Genomic DNA, 25,690 nt, shown 5'->3' with positions numbered 1-25,690 from the left:
AGATTTTGTGGTTTCCACTAGTGTAAATATTTTAAATTGAAGATCGAATTCAATCATTGTATTCATATAGGGTCAAGGAGTGTGGTTGTACAAAATCATCAAAATCGGAGTTAAAATGACCGTTAAATCGTGATTTTTCGTTTATAACCGTCAAAAAGTCTTGTCCCGTTACTTGCTCTCTGAATGTTTGTTTTTTGCAATTTTTGGTGTATGCGATCTCGAAGTATATACAAACATGTTTGGTGGTTGGATCGTTGAAATTAGTTTCGTATAATTCGTATCCCATCAAAACAATAGATTCACTAATACTTAATAGTTTATTCATACTTTTATTAAGTATAATATAAGATTTTGTGGTATCCACTAGTGTAAATATTTTAAATTGAAGATCGAATTCAATCATTGTATTCATATAGTGTCAAGGAGTGTGGTTGTAAAAAAACATCAAAATCAGAGTTAAAATGACCGTTAAATCGTGATTTTTCATTTATAACCGTCGAAAAGTTTTGTCCCGTTACTTGATCTCTGAATGTTTGTTTTTTTGTAATTTTTGACGTATACGATCGTGAAGTATATACAAACATGTTTGACGGTTGGATCTTTGAAACCAGTTTCGTAGAATGAGTATCTCATCAAAACAATAGATTCACTAATACTTAATAGTTTATTCATACTTTTATTAAGTATAATATAAGATTTTGTGGTTTCCACTAGTGTAAATATTTTAAATTGAAGATCGAATTCAATCATTGTATTCATATAAGGTCAAGGAGTGTAGCTGAAAAAAATTATCAAAATCAGAGTTAAAATGACCGTTAAATCGTGATTTTTCTTTTTATAACCGTTGAAAAGTTTTGTCCCGTTAATTGATCTCTGAATGTTTGTTTTTTGTAATTTTTGACGTATGCGATCTCGAAGTATATACAAACATGTTTGACGGTTGGATCTTTGAAACTAGTTTCGTAGAATGAGTATCCCATCAAAACAATAGATTCACTAATACTTAATAGTTTATTCATACTTTTATTAAGTATAACATAAGATTTTGTGGTATCCACTAGTGTAAATATTTTAAATTGAAGATCGAATTCAATCATTGTATTCATATAAGGTCAAGGAGTGTAGTTGTAAAAAATTATCAAAATCGGAGTTAAATTAACCGTTAAATCATGATTTTTCGTTTATAACCGTCGAACATTTTTGTCCCGTTACTTGCTCTCTGAATGTTTTTTTTTTTGCAATTTTTGGCGTATGCGATCTCGAAATATATACAAACATGTTTGACGGTTGGATCATTGAAACTAGTTTCGTAGAATGAGTATCCCATTAAAACAATAGATTCACTAATACTTAAGAGTTTATTCATACTTTTATTAAGTATAACATAAGATTTTGTGGTATCCACTAGTGTAAATATTTTAAATTGAAGATCGAATTCAATCATTGTATTCATATAGGGTCAAGGAGTGTAGTTGTAAAAAATCATCAAAATCGGAGTTAAAATAACCGTTAAATCGTGATTTTTCGTTTATAACCGTCGAAAAGTTTTGTCCCGTTACTTGCTCTCTGAATGTTTGTTTTTTGCAATTTTTGGCGTATGCGATCTCGAAGTATATATAAACATGTTTGACGGTTGGATCATTGAAACTAGTTTCGTAGAATGAGTATCCCATCAAAACAATAGATTCACTAATACTTAATAGTTTATTCATACTTTTATTAAGTATAATATAATATTTTGTGGTATCCACTAGTGTAAATATTTTAAATTGAAGATCGAATTCAATCATTGTATTCATATAAGGTCAAGGAGTGTAGTTGCAAAAAATCATCAAAATCAGAGTTAAAATGACCGTTAAATCGTGATTTTTCTTTTTATAACCGTCGAAAAGTTTTGTCCTGTTAATTGATCTCTGAATGTTTGTTTTTTGTAATTTTTGACGTATGCGATCTCGAAGTATATACAAACATGTTTGACGGTTGGATCTTTGAAACTAGTTTCGTAGAATGAGTATCCTATCAAAACAATAGATTCACTAATACTTAATAGTTTATTCATACTTTTATTAAGTATAACATAAGATTTTGTGGTATCCACTAGTGTAAATATTTTAAATTGAAGATCGAATTCATTACTTGTATTCATATAGGGTCAAGGAGTGTAGTTGTAAAAAATCATCAAAATCGGAGTTAAACTAACCGTTAAATCGTGATTTTTTGTTTATAACCGTCGAAAACTTTTGTCCCATTACTTGATCTCTGAATGTTTGTTTTTTGCAATTTTTGGCGTATGCGATCTCGAAGTATATACAAACATGTTTGACGGTTGGATCATTGAAACTAGTTTTGTAAAACGAGTATCCCATCAAAACAATAGATTTACTAATACTTAAGAGTTTATTCATACTTTTATTAAGTATAACATAAGATTTTGTGGTATCCACTAGTGTAAATATTTTAAATTGAAGATCGAATTCAATCATTGTATTCATATAGGGTCAAGGAGTGTGGTTGTAAAAAATCATCAAAATCGGAGTTAAAATAACCGTTAAATCGTGATTTTTCGTTTATAATCGTCGAAAAGTTTTGTCCCGTTACTTGCTCTCTGAATGTTTGTTTTTTGCAATTTTTGGCGTATGCGATCTCGAAGTATATACAAACATGTTTGATGGTTGGATCGTTGAAATTAGTTTCGTATAATTCGTATCCCATGAAGTTCAATGGTGTGTGTGTGTATATATATATATTTATTTATTAAGTAGATTTAAATCTATTTATTTTGTATGTATAATTATTATAGTTTTTAGGGGTATAAAATTTAATATATATATATATATATATAATTATTATAGTTAATATTTTGGGTATAATTATTATAGTATATATAATTATTATAATTATTATAGTTAATTTAATATATATATATATAATTATTATAGTTTTTAGGGGTATAAAATTGTTAAATTAATATATATATATATAATTATTATAGTATTTTTTTAGGGTTATAAATTATTAAATTAATATTCTGCTTATCGTGTATCGTGTTACCCACGTGTATACCCGAACAAACCCGTTATCTTAACAGGTGCTTATCGGGTTACCCGATAACGACCCGTTTCGTTATCGTGTCGACCCGAACACCTGTTAATTTCGTGTCATGTCGTGTCGGGTTATTGGGTCGTGTCAGGAATTGCTAGGCCTACCTCCAAGCTCCTCCCACGACTTCTCTCTCCAGCCTTCTTTGAGTTCTTTAATTTGAAATAAAAATTGGGGGTTCTTCAATTTCTTTTTGGGTTTTTATCACAAATAGTCCCTAAAATTGACCCTCACCATCAAAATGGTCCCTAAAATTAAAAATCAATAAATGTAGTCCCTGAAAATAGGTGTCGCAAATCAATGTGATCATTTCGTCAAAATTCTGTCAAAAATTCCGTTAAGTGCTAATGTGACACATAAATTCCAGCTTGATAGTGTTATCAAAGATCAACATCAGCGTCAACAAGCTCGGTGGCGAAATTCCAGCTTCTGTTTCTAATTGTTCGTCTCTAGAGTCCCTTGATTTGAGTCGAAACAATTTGGTCGGCGAAATCCCAAGAGGGATAAATATGTCTCGGAACCAACTCACTGGCCAAATACCTGACGGAATACCCGCCATGGAAACCCTTACAACTTTGGATCTCTCTTATAACAATTTCACCGGTAGAATCCCAACCAGGGGTCATTTTCTGGACATTGCCTCGTTTCGTGGGAACCCCTATCTCTGTACCAACGTCTCACGCCCGTGTTCCTTCATTAACAAGAAATCTCAAGACCACAATGTGTTTGGTTCCTCCAGGCTCGGTCTTATGATCATGGTTGGACTACCTGCGGTTCTCGGTTCCCTACTTATCCTACTTCTGGTATTCCTACTGATAAAGGTTTGTACAGGAAGAAATATTCAAAAATCTAGTGGTTGGAGGTTCACATTGTTCCAGCAGCTCGACCTCAAAGTCGAGGACTTGCTACAGTGCTTAAAGCAAGAGAACATTATAGGCAAAGGTGGTGCTGGGGTTGTCTACCGGGCAACCATGCCAAGCGGCCTCGTCATAGCAATCAAACAGCTAGTAGGATCATCAAGTAATACAGCAAAAACGGATCATGGATTTGCAGCGGAAATTAAGACGCTGGGACGAATCAAACACCGAAACATAGTGAGGGTTTTGGGATACATGTCGAACAATAAGGACTCTAATTTGTTGTTGTACGAGTACATGCCTAATGGTAGCTTGGGAAAAATATTGCATGGGGAAAATGGAGGGGAGTTGCAGTGGGAGAGGAGGTATAAAATTGCAGTGGAGGCTGCAAAGGGATTGTGTTATCTGCACCGTGACTGTTCACCCCTGATTATACACAGAGATGTCAAGTCCCATAACATCTTGTTGGATTCAAACTTTGAGGCTCATGTTGCTGATTTTGGGCTCGCCAAGTACTTTCATGGAGTAGCAGCTGATTGCATGTCTTCAGTTGCTGGTTCCTTCGGTTACATCGCCCCAGGTCCGTAATCTATTTCATCTTCGATTAATTAATTAAAGAATTGTTTGATAACTATTTTAATTTTCAGTTTATAGGGTTTTTAGTTTTTTCTTTCATTATAGAAAAATCGAAAAATTAAAACTTGTTTGATAATGGTTTTTAATTTTCAAATAAAAAAATATGAAAAATAAAAACTTAAAACCAAAATCTAAAATATGTTTTTCTGAGTTTTTACATTCTGACTTGATTTTGAAATCAGGTTTCATTTTTATAAAAATAAAAAATGTTAATGAAATGGTTATCAAAAGCCCCCTACCTTCACCAAAACATGTCAAATATTATATAATCAAGTATCTTGTTAGTCGAGCATCTATCTAGCTAGACCTGTTTTTTGGTCCACTTCCACTAACAATATATTTTTTTTATATGATGGTGCACAAACTTACTGAGTACGGTTATACACTGAAAGTGACGTGTACAGTTTTGGTGTGGTTTTGCTGGAGCTCATAACAGGGAGGAAAGCAGTGATGAACTATGAAGACGCTATAAACATAGTGGGTTGGGTGAGGAAAACTACCAAGTCGTTGTCCAGTTCATCATCGGTACTAGCAGTGGTGGATCCAAATCTCGCCGGATACCCCTTGGCGGCTGTCATACATTTGTTCAAACTGGCAATGCTGCGTGTCGACAACGATAGCTCTGCAAGACCTACGATGAGGGAAGTAGTTCACCTGATCAGTAATCCTCCTACATAGTCTTCTCCAAGCATAGTCAATCTTAATTTCGATGTTAAACTGGAGGTGTTAAAGGTAAAAAGGCTACCAATAGAATATCAGCGTGTTAAATTGGAGTTGTTCAAGGTAAAATTTTGAAATTTGTACCACTGTTGTTTCAGTCTCCACAATACAAACTTTTATTAAAAAATATAATGCAATGGAATTCAGATATTTCTTTTGAAAATTTTAATTTCTTTTATTTTTGGTCCAAAATGAATATTATTCATTCTCTTCGCACATTTGAAGCACAAAATTATAATTTTCCCAGTTTGTTCTGATGGAAGTTTGGTTGTAACATCGGCGAGTGAATCCACAACAACAAATTCGGGGTTGAGTTGTGAAAGTGATTATTTTTGTTCATTCAACGGAGATGAGTTGTGAAGGTGCATTTTATTCTTTCATTTTGTACACATTTGTACTATATTCCTAACGTCTAATATAGGTGAGACGTATTCATACTAGTGGGTCATAACTTTATTAGAGTAGAGATGTGATATATAAAATGTGGTGAATATAACGTTACTTTATTAATTAGAAAGAGTGGTGAACGTGACAAAAAAAGTCAAAAAGTAGGTAATAGTTGCACCATGGGTAGCTATTACTCACTTTTTATGTAGTGTCTCCAAATATCAATTAGGTTATTGTTTCTAATTGATCACAATTATAGTAAAATTACGTCTCTCCTACCATAGTGAAGACTAACGTCTATCTATATCAAGGAAATGATCAACAATGTTATGTTTATCGTTGATGTGTCTTGGTATCATCATTTGATTACATCTCATTTTGAATCACTTCGCTTTCATACATGACACTCGTGCATCCCTCCCTTTATGTAAAGTTTTGGTATACATGAATTGAATTCTTAAAAGTTTGTTAAAGATCGCATGTTGGGATAGGATTTGACCTATTGACTTGGACTAACTTTAGCACATTTTCTTGAATAACTTTAGCAATTCTGTTAACTTAATTGTGTTGATCGTATATTTCCCAAAAGAAAAATAATTTTTCTATTTAAACACGATCAGAGCCGACTTTAATTCAGGGCTAGCAAGACGACCGCCTGGACCCCAAAGAGTAAGTGGCACCAAAAAATTATAAGTTTCTATTAAAATGAGGTTATATTTCTATTTACACCCCACTATTCATCTAAGTTCACCCCATTATTTTTTTTCTTTTAAAATCCAATTTTACCCCTATCAAAAACCAAGAAACCAAGAGAAAAAAAAATAGTCACTTAGTACTACGATCTAGTGGTATTCATCTTCACTTGTAAGTGAGAGGTTAGGTTCGATTCTCGTCAAAGGAGAATCTGAACCACATTATTGCTAGCCCATTGTGAGGCTAAGTCCACCCCCTTTCCGTAGTGTAGATAATATCGTTTGTTAAAAAAAAAAACAAAAGTAAAGAAACCCACGATTCATTTCTAACCATCAGTTGTGATTTCTACAAGCTCCGCCGTCCACTTCCGGCTCTCTCCCGCCTTCTCTGAGTTCTTTAATTTGAAATTAAAAATTGGGGGTTCTTTAATTTTTTATTCTCTTGTTGCCTAATTTATTTATTTTTTTCTGTTTTCTTGTTGATATCGTGCGGTGGGTCTAGAACTTTATCCAACATCAACCTTTATATCACTAATTGAGTGAAAATGAGAGATGAAACAAATCCTCAATGGCAATAATGCTCTACTTTGAATGCTTTAGTGAGAGCGAGGAGGCCCGCATTCATGTTGGTGGACGACTCTGGCGTACTAATGTTAAGGAGTTCAAATTTTTAAGCTAAATTTTACAAACTAAATTATGTGGATGTTGATGACTAGATTATTACTTCACTATTGATTAACGTATTTATTTCCTATTAATGATATATCATTGAGTTTAAAATTTTGATCTCCCTAACATTATCCGACTATAAAAACTCTTATCAAAATATCCTACCTGCAGAGCTAGTTTTGCTTACTTGTTATACAATGGAAACGGCCACGGATTCGATCCTCGTGACTTGCTCTATTATTTATTTGTAACTTTTCATCCTTTTACGAATCATTTGGACTTTGGTTTAAACAAGTACCGAAAATAATAGCTCAAATTCCTTACACTACTACAATATAGGCTATCACCGGCGGACCAAAAACCGACAAGAAACCCGATTTATGTCGGCAATTTGGCAAAAATCCGACATAAAACACTGCAATGTCGGATTAGAATAGCGACGCCATTGCTACCGTCACTAAAGGGCTTCAGTGTCGGTTTGTTCGCTTAATCCGCCACTAAGCAGCGTCGGTTTGAAGCGACGCTGATTTCAACGTCGGTTTAAAGCGACGTTAGATAACAATTAAATAAATAAAATATGCAAACTAGTGACGGTTTAAAGTGACGTTAGATAACAATTAAATAAATAAAAAATGCAAACAAGTGACGGTTTAAAGCGACGTTAGATAACAATTAAATAAATAAAATATGCAAACAAGTGACGGTTTAAAGCGACGTTAGATAAGAATTAAATAAATAAAATATGCAAACTAGTGACGGTTTAAAGCGACACCACCTTTGATAATAATAATAAATAAAAAATCGAAATCTGTTTCTGTATTCGTTCTCAAATAATTATAACTCAAAAAAATTATATAATCTAATAATAAATTTCAATTATAGGATTCACTTCAGGAGGAGGGTTGCTGCGCACCTCTGCTGAGATATACCTTATTAATACAAAAAAAAACAACTAAAAAACAGGAAACAAATGTAAAATTTCAATTTAAGAATAATATTAGTTTAAACACTAAACAAAAACTGAAATTTATAATAAGTAAAAAAAGAACCAGTTTCTAACACCTCCTCTTCCAAATGAAGTTCCTCAGAACATTGATCCTCACTAGAATTATCCATAGCAAAAGTTAGTGAAAAAAATCCGTGGCACCAACAACGTTGATGAGGAGTTCCAAGACCTTTTTGATGCTACTGACGCTGCCCAAAAAGTGGAAAACCAATGGACCAACATCACAGAGCCGAGATATAGGCCTCAACTTGTCATTTGCATTCTCGTTCCATTCTTCTAGCAGCTCACCGGGATCAATGTGATCATGTTTTACGCACCAGTTATTTTCATGACCTTGGGGTTTGGAGACGAAGCATCCCTAATGTCCGCAGTCATCACCGGCGGTGTTAACGTGGTTGCTACCTTTGTGTCCATTCTCGCAGTCGATAAGTTCGGAAGAAGGGTGTTGTTCCTTCAAGGTGGTGTGCAGATGCTCCTGTGCCAGGTACTTAAACACAATCAATTTAATAAAAACAATTGTTTGCCTCCTTTAATTTGTAAAGGACATTACCAAACTTCCACACATGCACTGTAGGTTGCCGTTGGAGTGATGATAGGCAATCGGATCTTGTTCCACACATGCACTGTAGGTTTACTCCCTCTCCTTCTCCTTTACAAAAACTGAAGCCAATCGGATCTTGTTCTCGATCTGTGCATATGTAGCAGCATTTGCATGGTCTTGGGGTCCGTTGCGGTGGTTGGTGCCGAGCGAGATTTGCCCTCTGGAGATCCGGTCAGCCGGACAAGCCATCAATGTCTCGGTGAACATCTGGGTTCTGATATAATCCAAGCATCTGGGTTCTGATATAACATTGAAAAGTCGACAAGGGAAAGTAACCAGAGGAGAAGGAGAGGGAGTAAACCAGAGGAGAAATATAAGAGAGATGGAGTTCTGATATAACAGCATCTGGGTTAAATACTGATGGAACAAAGATTGAAAAGTCAATCAGAGTTCTGATATAACAGCATCTGGGTTAAATACTGATGGAGTTCTGATATGACAAGAGAGATGGAAGCGCATAAGTCCTGGGAAAGACGAGGCTTAAATACTAATGAACATAGCGTCGGTTAATACCGACAGTAGCTACAAGTTGTGTTGAAATGTGAAAACCTTACGTTGGTCAAAACCGACGCAATGTCTGACAAATTGATAAAAAATGACTTTGCGTCGAAATATGATGAACACTAGTTCTGACTACACGCAGCCTGACACGCTTTTGACTGAATGGTCTGACATATTTTTGACTGACAGGGTTGCGTCGGATAAAACCGACGTTAGCTTGATAGATTTGTGTAGCGTCGAAATAAGGAATCTTTGTGTCGAAATAATGAGAGTTTGCGTCGGTTAAAACCGACGCCAACTCTGACACAGTCTGCAAGAGCTCGTCCAACCCATTTCCCCGTGCAAAACAAACTGGGAAAATTCCCGCCCAAATTTAAACCAAAGTTAAAATATAACCAGTTATTTTATCTTATATAATATTTTAATAAATAAAATATAACTTATATATAATTCTTGTAGCATAAGGACTCCTTGTAGCATACCGGATTAAAGTTCCTGCACAAAGGACTCCTTGTAGCATACCGGATTAAAATATAATCAATTCTGTCTATGATTGTATATTAGTTTTCATAAGGACTCCTTGTAGCATACCGGAATTTTTTTTTGGGTTGTTGGAAACAAATTTTTGAAGAATTGCTAATGAGCAATTTTGGTTAATGTAACATTTGAATTCTATTGTGATCCTTCTATGTTAAGAGCTATCTTATTGTGCGAAGTCCAGGGGTAAAATTTCATCTTTGCCAACCACACTTCTTTCTGTTGTCATCCATGGTGCTTTTATCCAGGAATACTTTCATGGCTGTACAACTCCTGGAATCAATATAGAGGGTTGTAACATGGTAATAAACGTTTTAGTTGGAGGAAGTGGGTCACTTTTTAAACGCTTCCATTGTGCAATAGATGTCCGGCTATAACATATAAGTTGTATCCAGGTAAACTTGGCAAGTTATTCTGTAAGAAGAGTGTATTGAAGGCTTGTAGGATTTGACCAGAGTTTTCTACCTGTTGTGTCTTTACAAGTGGCATCATTGTGATTTACATATGATTTCTCCTTTTCAGGACGATGCTAATTGCAAATGCTGGAGATTGCCGAGCTGTGCTGGGAAGAAGAGGTAGGGCAATTGAGCTTTCCAAAGACCATAAACCCAATTGTGCCTCCGAAAGAGTGAGAATCGAGAAACTGGGAGGCATGGTGTATGATGGCTACCTCAACGGTCAATTATCTGTGGCACGAGCTCTTGGGGACTGGCACATGAAAGGCTCCAAAGGTTCCTTGTGTCCCTTGAGTGCAGAGCCAGAGCTCGAGGAGACAATTCTGAGCGAGGAAGACGAATTCTTAATCCTAGGCTGTGATGGGTTGTGGGATGTGATGAGCAGCCAGTGTGCAGTCACGATGGCAAGGAAAGAACTAATGATCCACAATGATCCCGAGAGATGCTCAAGAGAGCTGGTTCGGGAGGCACTCAAGCACAATACGTGCGATAACCTGACGGTGGTAGTGGTATGCTTCTCGCCAGATCCACCCCCGTTGCTTGAGATCCCAAAGTTAAAATTCAAGAGGAGTATATCGGCGGAAGGCCTGAATCTTCTGCAGGAGGTACTAGATAGTAAATCATGATCAGATTTGATGATCAATCACAGTTTGTGGATGATATTGAATGATCAGGTTTCTTTTTTCTCTTTTATTTATTTATTTATTCGTAATGCCATCAATCAGCCAATCTTTGCTTGTTTTGATCTGTCTTGGGATCGAATTAATTCTGTTGGCTTTTGATTGAAATTTGTTGTACATACTAATATAGTGAATAAATCAGCTTCTTTCTTTTTCCTTCGATTTCTTGGCATCTCTCACATCTCTAAATGAAAAACAAATGCATCATCAAACGACCAATTTCGACTCCGTTCGTCTGCTGAGATTCAAAACAATTGCTTGCGGGGATGTCAGCGGAGCTCTCCTGTATTCATTTATAATAACTTGAACGCAAAAGATGCAGACTCGGGAAGGAGACTAAGATAAGCTTTCATAAAGGCCTCATTCACCCGACAAAGTAGGGGTGCAATTTGTAATGGGTTTTCGATTTCTGATAATAAAATTTCTGAATCCGAATATTTTCGGAAAATCAGAATGAATTTAGCAATTTAGGTAACTCCGAATTTCTAACCTGAAATTTTCTAGCGTTCCAAACTTATATTGAAAATAATAATAATAAATAAATAAATAAACTTCCGAAATATTCTGATTTCTTATAGTTATGTACTCAAATTATGTATTTTATTGTCAACTTTTGTATTTTAGTGTTAGTTTTAGATATGGTTTGTTCATTGTTTTTATATTAAACATACTTTTATATATCAAAATGGATAATCATACTAGTATGCCACCAAATAAATTACATGTAATAAAAAAAGCCGAGAACACGTGTTCCTATCCGACCTTATTCTGAAATTTGGGAGCGAAAATTGAAAACTTGGTTTTCATCCGATCCTTCCTAAAATCATCCTTGCGACAAAGGATAGGCACGTACCAATGGATTTTTATGCATAGATTCATGTGATATCAATACGTGGTCCTGGGACTCACCGAAAGTTGGAAGCACGCTTATGAAAGTCCTTTTAAGGACTCTTTGAATGTCTGGTGTGAGACTTTTTTGTGTTCATTAATATTTAATATAATGTACGCTCAGCGCATCTTGATAAAACTTGACAATGAATCTCAACAATACTCGATATGAGCTCCCGACAACACTCCATGGACTACTTTGACGTACGTTGACATGTATACAACATAATTTGACATACGACGAAAATCAACTAAATTGGCCAAATAATTGCTCGCTTTGTACGATGTTTATCTAAACAAACTTGAATGTTTTATTTTAGCAGCCCTTAAAGTTCGATCATAAATCGGCCAATACTGATCAATGCTCCAATTTCCTCTTTCTTCTAACATGTAAATTCTCATTATGGTAAGCATCTTATATAAGAAAATATTTTCGTAGAGATTTTTCAGTACACTTATGTTTTTGCATATGTTTATACCATACTTAGGGCCTCCGTATTTAGATCTCGTATAAATACTCATGGGACTCAAATGTAATTATGTAATAAAGGAAAGGGCAAATATGTAATAAGTGAGGAGCCCTTATTCTATAAAAGGGACTCCTCACCCTCACAATAGGAGAGGCCAATTTCTTAGGCCTGAGATCCCCTCTCATATTCAAAGCAAAGCTCTCTCCCTCACAATCATCTCAGAGAAATACAATAATCAGTGTGGACGTAGCCCAAAAATTGGGGTGAACCACGATACATCTTGTGTTATTTACTTTCTTGCAGATTCACGGTCGGATTTACGTTGTTCCAAGACCTTCAGTTTTGTGCATCAACATTTGGTGCCGTCTGTGGGAAACGACACGAAAAGCTATATCGATTCTGTTTCATTTTTTTCACCTCCGTCGTGAACCTGCAGAAACCCAAAAAACCAAAAGCACCCAACCAGTCAATTTTGAGAAAACCTAATTTCTCTCCATCTCCACCTGCAATTTTCGACGTCGAAGCCCATTGAGCTGTATCCACCTGGCCAATCAGATCCGTCCACCTCAGCAATGCTTTGTTCGGTGCCGACCACCAATTCTGGTTCGAAGTGGCTGAACCGGCTCCAGTCCAACAAGAGATTCCCGCCGACAATTATGACCTCTACCACATCCAGAGAGTCTCGAAAGAAAACAATTTGACAAAACCCAGAAAGAAAACAATCACTGCACAATCCCCGACCCACCGCTCGACTCAATCATCACTCACTCGCCCTTTCTCTCTCTGCGTGTCTATATGCCAACTTTCTCCATATCTTCTTTCTTTTTAAATCGCTTCGATTGTCCTGCGATTTTATAGAGAGAACAAGTTAGCAGCTCCATCTGATCGTCCCCCAAATCATGGCATTTGCACACAGACTCGATCAATTTCATGAGCAACTTCGCTTCCGCGGCGTCCCTAGATGCGCCAGCCTCGCCGCACAAATATCCATGGGCGATTAACTTCTGGATGCAATCGACGGCCGGATCAGCGATCTTCAATACGCCGGAGCCGGTGGCGTTGATCACGGGGCTGAGAACAGACTCAGAGCAAGCGAGCGGAACAGAGAAAATGCTGGCAAGGAGGATGGTCTCGTTGTTCAACAGGAGCTCCTCAGCACCACACTTTTCCAGGCTGAATTTGATGGAGTGTGATGTGGCTAATAAGATGGGTTTGGCACAGTTCAGCGGTGAAGACGGTGGATGAAGGGAAGAGCATGTCGTCTTTTGGTCGAAAAACGGTGTCTTTTATTCTGATTACCACTATCGGCGGTGTTGCTTTGAGTGCTCTTAATGATCTTGTGATTTATCAAAGCTGCAGCAGTAAAATGCGACCTTTTTACTGGAGATTGGTTTGGTCTTATCCTGAGCAATGGCACCACCTAGGACTAAGTATGCAATTCCTGAGGACGGAGCCCTCCCCGACACTCAGGCCCCGGGCTCTGCTCGAACCAAAGCTCCACTCAGTTTCACCATGTGAGGCAGGGCAAGCAATAGTTCAGAAAGCTCAGTGACCCATCCCCTGCATCTTCTTTGCAGGGTGGTAGCCATGTGAAATCATCTTCTGATTTCTGAGAAAGCAAAAGGAGAGGAGAATAAAATCTGAGAGATTGGAATTTGACTGAGTAGGACGCAAGTGGTAGGGGACAAATTGCAAAGAGTGTTGGATTATGTGGCCATATACTTTAGAATAAACAAACCAAAAGTGGACAACATATTTCCTTGTTTTGGGGAAGAAAATATGGGTTGTTTTCTTTTTTGTCTACCACCCGTGAGTTTTGGCTCCTTAATAATGGAGGGTTTGGTTGCTTTCTTCCATTCGGTTGTGTGGTAGAGAGAGAGAGAGAAGAGAGCTGCTGCCCTTTTGTTTTAGAGGAGAAAAATAGAGAGAAAAATTCAGAGAGTTACAGTCTTGCAGAGAGCCCAAAAAGAAGAACAATTTGCTGCTTCAATTGGTTAGTAATCATCCACCAAAGTAATTGTTGTTGTAATAGCTTTGAGCTATATGTATAGAGAAGAAATTATTCATTATATTTCTTTCTCTATTTGTTTCTTTGGTGTGTGAGAGCTATTGGGTGTATTGGGCTTTTGGGTTGTGAGATTGCCAACACTTTGTAAACTCCCATTTGGTTGATAGTGGATTATTGGGTGAGCTCCTACTGCTCCGAGGACGTACTCCAGTTACACTGACTGTTGAGGAACCTCGTTAAAATCTTGGTGTCTTTAATATTTTGTTCTTGCATTTCATTTGATTAATTTCCTGTGGGTTAGCTTGAGTTGGTTTCATAAGGTTTTTGGTGCTATCCTAGCACAACAATTGGTATCAGAGCACTGGTTGCTCTTGGGTACTGTCTAGTTGCCAAAGATGTCAGACGGGCAAGATGAAAATCCTTTTGGAAGCAGCTCCGGGTTTGCAAGAACGACGGTGCAAAATGCAAAGTTCGAAGTGGAAAAGTTTGATGGCACAAACAACTTCGGGATGTGGCAATGTGAGGTCAAAGATGTGTTGGCTCAACAAGATCTACTTGCCGCGTTGGGAGAGAAACTGGAAACTATGTCGAAGCCGGAATGGGAAAAATTAAATTTGTGGGCTTGCTCTTCAATTCGGTTATGCCTTGCAAAAACTCAGAAGTATTTTGTGATGCGGGAGACGATAGCAAGTGTGTTGTGGCAAAAATTGGAAGACAAGTATATGACGAAGAGTGCAGAGAACCGGCTACACTTGAAGAAAAAGCTCTACCGCTTCCAATACAAAGAAGGTACAAAAATGATTAGACACCTTGATGCTTTTAATAAGTTGAGTGCCGACTTGTTAAATTTAGATGAGGATATTAAGGATGAAGATAAGGCCTTAATATTGTTGAATTCCTTGCCGGACTCTTATGAGCATTTTGTTACCACTATTATGCATGGTAAAGAAACTGTGAAATTTGAAGATGTGTCAAATGCCTTGATGAATTATGAAATGAGGCATAGAGATAAAAATCATGATAGTACCTCTGAAGCTTTATTTGTTAGAGGTAGATCATCGGAGAGGAGATCATCTTCTAGCAGGAAAAAATCACAGTCTCGACCTAGAGGAAACTCTAAAGGTAGAAAAACTTTGGAAATGGATGAATGTGCCTTTTGTCATAATAAGGGCCATTGGAAGAAAGATTGTCCTAGGTTGAAGACCAAAGGCAAAGAAAGTTCTGAAGCTAATGTTGCTGAGGTTGAAACAGATTTTTCTGATTTTGCTTTAACCACTTCCTCATCATTTGATTGTGCTACTAAGTGGGTGCTGGATACGGGTTGTACTCATCATATGACTCCTCACAAGGATTGGTTTTCAAGCTTGAAAGAGTTTGATGGTGGTGTTGTGTTCATGGGAGATGACAATCCTTGCACAACAAAAGGGATTGGTACAGTTCGTTTGAAGTTGCATGATGGCATGGTTAAAGAGTTGACAGGTGTTCGGTATGTACCGAATTTGAAGAAAAATCTTATTTCTTTGGGTACTTTGGAATCCAAGGGCTTCAGGTTTCATTCAGATGGACAGACATTGAAAGTTACTTATGGTGCACTTGTTGTGATGAAAGCTCCTCGATGTGGCCATTTGTATCTATTGCAAGGAAGCACTGTGACAGGTGAAGCATCTGTAGTCTCAGAAAATATGGGCACATCCGATTCTGATACTACTAGACTGTGGCATATGAGATTAGGCCATGCCGGTGAAAAAGCTTTACAAGGGCTTGTGAAACAAGGTCTTCTAAAAGGTGCCACAACTTGTAAACTTGATTTCTGCGAGCATTGTGTCTTGGGAAAGCAAACTAGAGTGAAGTTTGGTACTGCTGTACATCAGACGAAGGGCATTCTTGATTATGTGCATTCGGATGTTTGGGGTCCTACAAAGACTCCCTCTTTGAGTGGTAGACATTGGTTCGTGACCTTTGTTGATGATTATTCAAGAAGGTCTTGGGTCTACACTATGAAGCACAAGAGTGAGGTGTTAAGCATTTTCTTGGGTTGGAAGAAAATGGTTGAGAACCAGACTGGGAGAAAGATTAAGATTTTGAGATCGGATAATGGTGGTGAATACACATCCGATCCTTTCTTTAAAGTTTGCAAAGAAGAAGGAATTGTGAGACATTTCAGTGTTCGGGGAACTCCACAACAAAATGGAGTTGCAGAAAGATTGAATCGAACCTTGCTTGAGAAGGTTAGATGTATGTTGTCTCAGTCGGGTTTGAGCAAGTCATTTTGGGCAGAAGCAGTTAATTATGCATGTCACATCATCAACCGGTTACCCTCAACTGCTATTCAGGGTAAGACACCAATGGAGGTATGGACTGGAAAATCTTCTTCTGATTATGACTATATCCGTATTTTTGGTTCACCTGCTTATTTTCATGTGACTGAAAATAAACTTGATCCTAGAGCCAAAAAGGCTATCTTTCTTGGTTTTAGTAGTGGTGTCAAAGGTTACAGGTTGTGGTGCCCAGAGATGAAAAAACTTGTAATCAGCAGAGATGTGACATTTGATGAAGAAAGTATGTTCAAAGACTCTGAGAAAAATGTGAAAGATGTCCAACAGGTGGAGCTTGAGAAAGTTGCCTCTGGTACTTCAAATCCTATTTCCGCTGATGTCGAAGCCACTACAAGTGAAGAAGTGGGAGACCATGAGGATGTTGAAGAAGTTGAACTTGAAGATTCTATTCAAGTTGAAGAGCAAGTTTCACATCAAGAGTCTATTGCCAAAAACAGAGGAAAGAGACAAATTACTAAGCCAGCTCGGTATAGTGACTATGTTTCTTTTGCTCTTCCTATTATCACTGATGATATTCCATCTAATTTCGAGGAAGCCATTGAGAGTGAGGAGAAGAAGAGGTGGTGCAATGCCATGGGTGATGAGATGAATTCTCTCTTGAAGAACAAGACGTGGGAGTTAGCTAAATTGCCTAAGGGCAAGAAAGCTATCGGTTGCAAATGGGTGTATGCCAAGAAGGAAGATGCTGATGAGAAAAGCAATGTGAGATTTAAAGCAAGATTAGTTGCTAAAGGGTATGCACAAAAGGAGGGCATTGACTACAATGAAATCTTTTCTCCGGTTGTGAAGCACTCCTCAATTCGTATTATGTTAGCTCTTGTTGCACAATATGATCTTGAGCTTGTGCAACTTGATGTGAAGACGGCTTTCCTACATGGTGATTTGAATGAAGAGATCTATATGTGTCAACCGGATGGGTATATAGTGAAAGGGAAGGAAAATTTGTTTTGCAAATTGAAGAAATCACTTTATGGCTTGAAGCAATCTCCAAGGCAATGGTATTTGAGGTTTGATAAATTTATGAGAGGCCAAAATTATTCTAGAAGTCAATATGATCATTGTGTGTACTTCAAGAAGTTGCAAGATGGGTCTTTCATTTATTTATTGATATATGTTGATGATATGTTGATTGCCTCAAAGAATGTTGAAGAGATTGAGAAATTGAAGAAACAAATGAAGAACGAGTTCGAGATGAAGGATCTTGGTGAAGCGAAGAAGATCCTTGGCATGGAGATCACTAGAAATAGAGAGAAGGGTTTGGTCAGTTTGAATCAAAGACAATACCTTGAGAAGTTGATCCGGAAGTTTGGAGTTCATGATTCAACCAAACCGGTTAGTACCCCTTTGGCTCCTCATTTTAAATTGAGTTCTCTACAGTGTCCTAAAACTGATAAAGAGAAGCTGCAAATGAAAAATATACCATATGCAAATTTGGTTGGTAGTTTGATGTATGCAATGGTATGCTCTAGACCGGATATTGCTCATGCAGTTGGCATGGTGAGTCGATATATGCATAATCCAGGTAAAGAGCATTGGCAAGCAGCTAAGTGGATATTGAGATATCTCCATGGTACTCGAGATGTTGGTTTATGCTTTAAGAGGGATGACTCTGGTATTGGTCATTTTGCAGTTGGTTATGTTGATTCAGATTATGCAGGTGATATGGATGGAAGGAAATCTACTACAGGCTATGTGTTTACTATGGCTAAAGGACCAGTTTGTTGGAGGTCCATTTTGCAGTCGTCTGTTGCCTTGTCTACTACAGAGGCTGAATATATGGCAGTTGCTGAAGCTATAAAGGAGGCCATTTGGATACATGGGCTGATTAGAGATTTGGGGGTTGATCAGAAGCAGGTGGAGGTACATTGTGATAGTCAGAGTGCCATTTATTTGGCTAAGTATCAGGTTCATCATGCGAGGACCAAGCACATAGATATGCGTTATCACTTTGTTCGTGAAATTGTTGGTGAAGGGGAAATCATTCTCCAGAAAATTTCAACTAAAGACAACCCTGCTGATATGTTGACTAAGGTTGTTGGTGTAGCCAAGTTTGTTCACTGTTTGAACTTGGCTCACATTATGCCTATATAAAGAAGGCGTTGAGCAGTAGGAGTTTTGGAGCATTTGGCTCGGCATTAGTTGTTCTCTTGCTAGTGATTGGGAGTGTTTTTTTTTGTTGGTTGTGTTGGTTGGCTTATCATGGCGTTTTCGGAACTTGGCCAAGGTGGAGATTGTTGGATTATGTGGCCAAGTGGCCATATACTTTAGAATAAACAAACCAAAAGTGGACAACATATTTCCTTGTTTTGGGGAAGAAAATATGGGTTGTTTTCTTTTTTGTCTACCACCCGTGAGTTTTGGCTCTTTAATAATGGAGGGTTTGGTTGCTTTCTTCCATTCGGTTGTGTGGTAGAGAGAGAGAGAGAAGAGAGCTGCTGCCCTTTTGTTTTAGAGGAGAAAAATAGAGAGAAAAATTCAGAGAGTTACAGTCTTGCAGAGAGCCCAAAAAGAAGAACAAGTTGCTGCTTCAATTGGTTAGTAATCATCCACCAAAGTAATTGTTGTTGTAATAGCTTTGAGCTATATGTATAGAGAAGAAATTATTCATTATATTTCTTTCTCTATTTGTTTCTTTGGTGTGTGAGAGCTATTGGGTGTATTGGGCTTTTGGGTTGTGAGATTGCCAACACTTTGTAAACTCCCATTTGGTTGATAGTGGATTATTGGGTGAGCTCCTACTGCTCCGAGGACGTACTCCAGTTACACTGACTGTTGAGGAACCTCGTTAAAATCTTGGTGTCTTTAATATTTTGTTCTTGCATTTCATTTGATTAATTTCCTGTGGGTTAGCTTGAGTTGGTTTCATAAGGTTTTTGGTGCTATCCTAGCACAACAAGAAGGTATTAATGATTAATTGAGGGGACATGCATGACAGCAACGCAGAGACAGATGAGGTACAGTGGAAAAGAAAAAGTAAAAGCAAAAGCAGAAAACAAAAGAGGATAAAGAGAAGCAGACATAATTGCGGTGATTATGGCATTATGGGCGTGACACTTTGAGCAGAGGGTCGAATTTATTTTTTAATGATATAATTTATTTTTCTTATCTTTCAGAGACATCTGTATAAACCACATCAGAGGGTAATAATAATATAAAAAAAATGGCCCAAAATAAATGGGCTGGAATGTTGTGTGGAGGGCGAAGGCCCATAAGCCCAAAATAGCACCAATTAGGTGATCAAAAGTACGCCCAGTAATCCAAAAAATTATTCGACATCTTGCCGCTATTATCACCTGGTACTCCAAAAATTATTCAACACCCTGCCGCTATTATCACCAACCAGGTGATCAAAAGTACGCCCAATACTCCAAAATTATACATGAGCATCACTCATGTCAATCATACATAAACATTCATGAGCATCACTCATGTCAATATTCATGAGCATCACTCATGTCAATCAACATAAACATTCATGAGCATTACTCATGTCAATCAACTTCAAAAGCTTCATTTACAGAGCTCTACCTTCAAAAGCTTCATTTACAAAAGCTCCAGCTTAAAAAACTTCATTTACAAAGCTCTAGCTTCAAAGCTTCACTTACAAAGCTTCAGTGCAGGGTATACAAATACCGCCTCCGAACAACCGCCACTTCGGCCCATACATGGATTCAATTTGAAGTCTCCAGCCAACAGACTCTATTGACTAAAGACTTGGAGGACTACACTATGTACCATATATTGGGCCTCATAAAAAAATACTTGGGGGACTTAGCCCATTATTTATGTATTGAAGAGCGAACCCTTATTTTATAAAAAGGACTCCATCACTTTCATTAGAGAGCACCCATTATTCATGTACTGAGGAGCGATCCCTTATTTTATAAAAGGGACTCCCTCACCTTCATTAGAGAGCATCGCCGCCAGCTGAGCAACCGCCTCGCTTGAGCATCAACTCTAACCCATCACTTATGTATTGAGGAGCGAGCCCTTATTCTATAAAAGGGACTCCCTCACCATCATTAGAGAGCATTGCCGCGAGCATTAACTCTAGCCCATCATTTATGTATTGAGGAGTGAGCCCTTATTCTATAAAAGGGACTCCCTCACCTTCAAGCGCCACAAGCCGAGCCAACCAAGGCAACATAAGCCACAAGCCGAGCAGCCTCGCAACATGTGCTACTTCTAGTTGAGCATCATTTCAGATTGGGCATCGCCTCATATCGTGTATCAGTTCTAGACGACATCTAGTTACTGCGGCCCACACATGGATTGAATTTCAAGTCTCCAGCCAAAAGACTCTCTTGACTGAAGACTTGGGGGACTACTGTTTATACCATACTTAGGGCCTCCGTATTTAGATCTCGTATAAATACTCGGGGGACTAAATGTAATTATGTAATAAAGGAAGAGGCAAATGTGTAATAAGTGAAGAGCCCTTATTCTATAAAAGGGACTCCTCACCCTCACAATAGGAGAGGCCAATTTCTTAGGCCTGAGATCCCCTCTCATATTTAGAGCAAAGCTCTCTCCCTCACAATCCTATCAGAGAAATACAATAATCAGTGTGAACGTAGCCCAAACATTGGGGTGAACCACGATACATCTTGTGTTATTTACTTTCTTGCAGATTCACGGTCGGATTTACGTTGTTCCAAGATCTCCGGTTTTGTGCATCAACAACATATTTTCTTATTTACCACTAATTTATTACAATATATTTAGGTACGAACATTTCGGTACAATGGGTTAGTATAATATGTTTAGGTACGGATATTTTGGTACACTAGTTTAATATAATATATTTAGGTACTAACATTTCGGTACACTAGTTTAGTATCATATAGTTAAGTATGGAATTTTTGGTACACTTCTGTTTTTACATATTTTCTTATGTGTCACTGATTCACTATAATATATTTAGGTACGGGTATTTTGGTACACTAATTTAGTAAAATATATTATGATAAAGACGTTTAGGTACACTATTTAGGGAAAGTTAAATAAAATTAATGAATTAAAATGTGTACAATAATAAATTTTAATTTTAATTTAATAACATTAAATAAGTTATCTATTAAATATAAAAACAAAAATATAATATAAATTTGAATTAAGTACACGTTAAGGGACTAAAATCAATATTCAATCTAACATCAGGTTTTTATTGAATTTTAATCTTCTTGGAGGATTAAAGCTCAAAAATCTCAAAATTAAAATTAGTGGCAGAAACACTGAACATTCTAAAAATAATCCTTTTGTCCTACTCCTACCCACCCACTTACGACCTTTCCAGTCAACGTAGTACTACTATATTATATAAAACAAATCATGTAATTAACATAAATTATGAACTAATCACGAATTCACGATCAAGAAGAAAGAACTAGCTAGTGGCCACTGATCAGTGATCACCGATGGAAAATAAAAAATTTAAGATGCTAATATCCGCCTACATTTCCTTCATCGTATTCCTTTTGTTCCCATCATCGCCGTGCGCCGACGACCTCGACGCGCTACTGAAGCTCAAGAAGGCCATGAATATTACCGGGTGGGAGCCCTCCGCCCAGCACTACTGCTCCTTTTCTGGAGTTTCATGCGACCAGCGATCACGAGTGGTTGCTCTTAACGTCTCAAATATGCCGCCCGTGCGGGATCGAGGCTCGATTCCAGCAGAGATCGGGCTTCTAAACAATCTCGTGAACCTCAGCCTCGCCAAATACAACCTCTCGGGGAGGCTTCCCACGGAGATGGCCAACCTGACGGCGTTAAAGCATTTGAACATCTCAAACAACATCTTCAGCGGCATGTTCCCCGGAGAAATCACGCTCGGGATGACGGAGCTTGAGGTCCTTGACGCCTACAATAACGACTTCACGGGACAGCTGCCGCTGGAGCTCGCCGCCGGCTGTAAAAAGCTCAAACATCTTCATCTGGGAGGCAACTACTTCACTGGAAACATTCCCGAAAGTTATTCTAATATCCGGAGCTTGGAGTACTTAGGCCTCAACGGAAATTTGCTCAGCGGAAAGCTCCCCGCCAGCTTGGCACAGATAAAGAACCTCAAGGAATTGTACCTAGGGTACTATAACAATTATGATGGCGGGATTCCACCGGAGTTTGGATCGCTGCCGTTGCTGAAAGTGCTCGACATGAGCAGCTGTAACCTCATTGGCAAGATTCCCACGAGTCTGAGCCTTTTGAAGAATTTGCACTTGTTGTTTTTACAAGTAAATCGGCTCAGTGGTTTTATACCACCGGAGCTTTCGAGCATGGCGAGCCTCGTGAACTTGGATCTCTCCTTAAACGAACTCACTGGAAAAATACCCGAAAGTTTCTCAGAGCTGAAGAGCATTAGGTTAATAAATCTGTACAGGAACGACCTTTACGGTCCCATACCCAAGTTCATCGGCGATCTTCCTCATCTGGAGGTTCTTCAGCTGTGGGAGAACAACTTTACATACGAACTACCCGAAAGTCTTGGCCAGAACGGCAGGCTTACGGATTTGGATGTCAGCAACAACCACCTGACCGGGTTGATTCCTCGGAATCTGTGCTTAGGCGGTAGGCTGAGGACGCTGATTCTGACGGATAACAACTTCTTTGGGCCCATTCCGTTGGAGCTCGGCCAATGCAAGTCTCTTGTCAAAATCCGAATGATGAAAAACAGAATCAGCGGGACTATTCCTGTTGGGATCTTTAACTTGCCGAGCTTGGGAATGATTGAGATGAATGATAACTGCCTGTCCGGTCAACTTCCAACACAAATGACAGCGGGCACACTCGCAATCCTCTCGCTTTCTGGGAATCAGATTTCGGGGAGGATCCCACCCGCAATTGGAAACCTCAACAACTTACAAACTCTCTCGCTGGAGATGAACCGATTTTCTGGGAAAATACCAGAGGAAATCTTTAACTTGATAGTGTTATCAAGGATCAACTTCAGCGTCAACAAGCTCGGTGGCGAAATTCCAGCTTCTGTTTCTAGTTGTTCGTCTCTAGAGTCCCTTGATTTGAGTCGAAACAATTTGGTCGGCGAAATCCCAAGAGGGATAGAGAAGCTGAAACTAGTTTATCTTCTGAATATGTCTCGGAACCAACTCACTGGCCAAATACCTGACGGAATACCCGCCATGGAAACCCTTACAACTTTGGATCTCTCTTATAACAATTTCACCGGTAGAATCCCAACCAGTGATTATTTTCTCATCGCATCGTTTCGTGGGAACCCCTATCTCTGTACCAACGTCTCACGCCCGTGTTCCTTCATTAACAAGAAATCTCAAGACCACAATGTGTTTGGTTCCTCCAGGCTCGGTCTTATGATCATCGTTGGACTACCTGCGGTTCTCGGTTCCCTACTTATCCTACTTCTGGTATTCCTACTGATAAAGGTTTGTACAGGAAGAAATATTAAAAAATCCAGTGGTTGGAGGCTCACATTGTTCCAGCAACTCGACCTCAAAGTCGAGCACTTGCTACAGTGCTTAAAGCAAGAGAACATAATAGGCAAAGGCGGTGCTGGGATTGTCTACCGGGGAACCATGCCAAGCGGCCTCGACATAGCAATCAAACAGCTAGTAGGATCATCAAGTAATAGAGGGCAAAGGGATCATGGATTTGCAGCGGAGATTAAAACGCTGGGGCGAATCAAACACCGAAACATAGTGAGGCTTTTGGGATACATGTCGAACAATAAGGACTCAAGTTTGTTGTTGTACGAGTACATGCCTAATGGTAGCTTGGGAAAAATATTGCATGGAGAAAATGGAGGGGAGTTGCAGTGGGAGAGGAGGTATAAAATTGCAGTGGAGGCTGCAAAGGGATTGTGTTATCTGCACCATGACTGTTCACCCCTGATTATACACAGAGATGTTAAGTCCCATAACATCTTGTTGGATTCAAACTTTGAGGCTCATGTTGCTGATTTTGGGCTCGCTAAGTACTTTCATGGAGTAGCAGCTGATTGCATGTCTTCATTTGCTGGTTCCTTCGGTTACATCGCCCCAGGTCCGTATTCTATCTCATCTTCGATCAATTAACCAAGGATCTGTTTGACAACTATTTTAATTTTTAGGGTTTTTAGTTTTTTTCTTTCATTATAGTTAGACAACTAAGGATCTGTTTGACAACTAATTTTTAGGCTTCGATTAATTAACTAAGGATCTTTTTGGTACCTGTTTTTAATTTTCAAATTAAAAAATAAAAACTAAAAAAAAAATGTAAATGAAATGGTTATCAGAAGTCCCATACCAAAACATGGCAAATATAATCAAGTTTCTTGTTAGTCCAGCATCTATCTGGCTAGACCCTTCCATTAACAATAATATTTTTTTTGTTATGATGGTGCAAACTTACAGAGTACGGTTATACACTAAAAGTGGATGAGAAAATAGACGTGTACAGTTTTGGTGTGGTTCTGCTGGAGCTAATAACAGGGAGGAAAGCAGTGATGGACTTTGAAGATATAAACCTAGTGGGTTGGGTGAGGAAAACTACCAAGTCGTTGTCCAGTTCATCATCGGTACTAGCAGTGGTGGATCCAAATCTCGCCGGATACCCCTTGGCGGCTGTCGTACACTTGTTCAAACTGGCAATGCTTTGTGTCGACAATGACAGCTCTGCAAGACCTACGATGAGGGAAGTCGTTTGCCTGATCAGTAATCCTCCTACATAGTCTTCTTCAAGCATAGTCAACCTTAATTTAGATATGTTTTTGGGATCTATAGAACTATAATTTTTGAGCGAGTTGTAGTGTAGCAGAATAATGCTCATATATTTGAATTGTCTAAACTGGTATTGTTGAAGAATGTGTAAAATGACGCTAAAACTTTACAAATTAAGGTACAATATATGAATAAATGGTATTACTACGAATAATACTAAGACCTTTTGTATGAAACGAAACATATGTTAGTTCACCTTAAAAAAAGCACATGTTTTTTTTTTGACATCAAAAAAAAAAAAGCACATGTTGGTTCTTGTCTCAATACATTTGTGATGAAAACCCTAGTCCTAAAAGGCTTTTTTTCCTTGTAGTGTAAATATAATTACGTACCATAGGCATTTTACCAAAACTTGTTGGAGTAAAAATAGATTTGAGTTGTGAAAGTGTTGATCCTAAAAACTACCAAGCCTACGTGGTGCG

General features: G+C 38.2%; 3 protein-coding genes and 1 long non-coding RNA gene across 4 annotated transcripts; 3 read left to right on the top strand and 1 right to left on the bottom strand.

Moving 5' to 3' along the window:
- The first annotated feature begins 3,504 nt into the window (after positions 1–3,504).
- On the top strand, positions 3,505–5,475 carry LOC126621305 (receptor protein kinase CLAVATA1-like). Its single transcript, XM_050289732.1, has 2 exons — positions 3,505–4,536; positions 5,029–5,475. Exons 1-2 carry the CDS (start codon positions 3,609–3,611, stop codon positions 5,268–5,270), a joined length of 1,170 nt encoding a protein of 389 aa, XP_050145689.1. The 5' UTR covers positions 3,505–3,608; the 3' UTR covers positions 5,271–5,475.
- Positions 5,476–8,018: 2,543 nt separating this feature from the next.
- LOC126621322 (uncharacterized) lies at positions 8,019–9,108 on the bottom strand. Its single transcript, XR_007622883.1, has 2 exons — positions 8,617–9,108; positions 8,019–8,553 (listed from the first exon to the last, which is right to left on the bottom strand). It is a non-coding gene; the product is annotated as an uncharacterized LOC126621322 (long non-coding RNA).
- Positions 9,109–9,752: 644 nt separating this feature from the next.
- LOC126621316 (probable protein phosphatase 2C 27) lies at positions 9,753–10,996 on the top strand. The gene is made up of 2 exons (XM_050289748.1): positions 9,753–10,100; positions 10,228–10,996. The coding sequence occupies exon 2, from the start codon at positions 10,232–10,234 to the stop codon at positions 10,784–10,786; it is 555 nt and encodes a 184-aa protein (XP_050145705.1). The 5' UTR covers positions 9,753–10,100; positions 10,228–10,231; the 3' UTR covers positions 10,787–10,996.
- A 10,954-nt stretch (positions 10,997–21,950) lies between these two features.
- LOC126621288 (receptor protein kinase CLAVATA1-like) lies at positions 21,951–25,419 on the top strand. Its single transcript, XM_050289711.1, has 2 exons — positions 21,951–24,552; positions 24,903–25,419. The coding sequence occupies exons 1-2, from the start codon at positions 21,960–21,962 to the stop codon at positions 25,217–25,219; spliced, it is 2,910 nt and encodes a 969-aa protein (XP_050145668.1). The 5' UTR covers positions 21,951–21,959; the 3' UTR covers positions 25,220–25,419.
- The last annotated feature ends 271 nt before the right edge of the window (positions 25,420–25,690 follow it).

Source organism: Malus sylvestris, chromosome 5 (genome assembly GCF_916048215.2).
Source record: "Malus sylvestris chromosome 5, drMalSylv7.2, whole genome shotgun sequence".
NCBI classification, from domain to species: Eukaryota; Viridiplantae; Streptophyta; class Magnoliopsida; order Rosales; family Rosaceae; genus Malus; species Malus sylvestris.
Note: the sequence above shows the minus strand (reverse complement) of the source record. Positions and strands in the feature narration are given on the sequence as shown.

Bases quoted from the DNA above. Each gene is read 5' to 3' on its own strand.
- LOC126621305 (XM_050289732.1), top strand. From the start codon at position 3,609: ATGTCTCGGAACCAACTCACTGGCCAAATACCTGACGGAATACCCGCC. The intron at 4,537-5,028 runs GTCCGTAATCTA...AGCTCATAACAG, and splicing joins CTTCGGTTACATCGCCCCAG to GGAGGAAAGCAGTGATGAAC.
- LOC126621316 (XM_050289748.1), top strand. From the start codon at position 10,232: ATGCTAATTGCAAATGCTGGAGATTGCCGAGCTGTGCTGGGAAGAAGA.
- LOC126621288 (XM_050289711.1), top strand. From the start codon at position 21,960: ATGGAAAATAAAAAATTTAAGATGCTAATATCCGCCTACATTTCCTTC. The intron at 24,553-24,902 runs GTCCGTATTCTA...GCAAACTTACAG, and splicing joins CTTCGGTTACATCGCCCCAG to AGTACGGTTATACACTAAAA.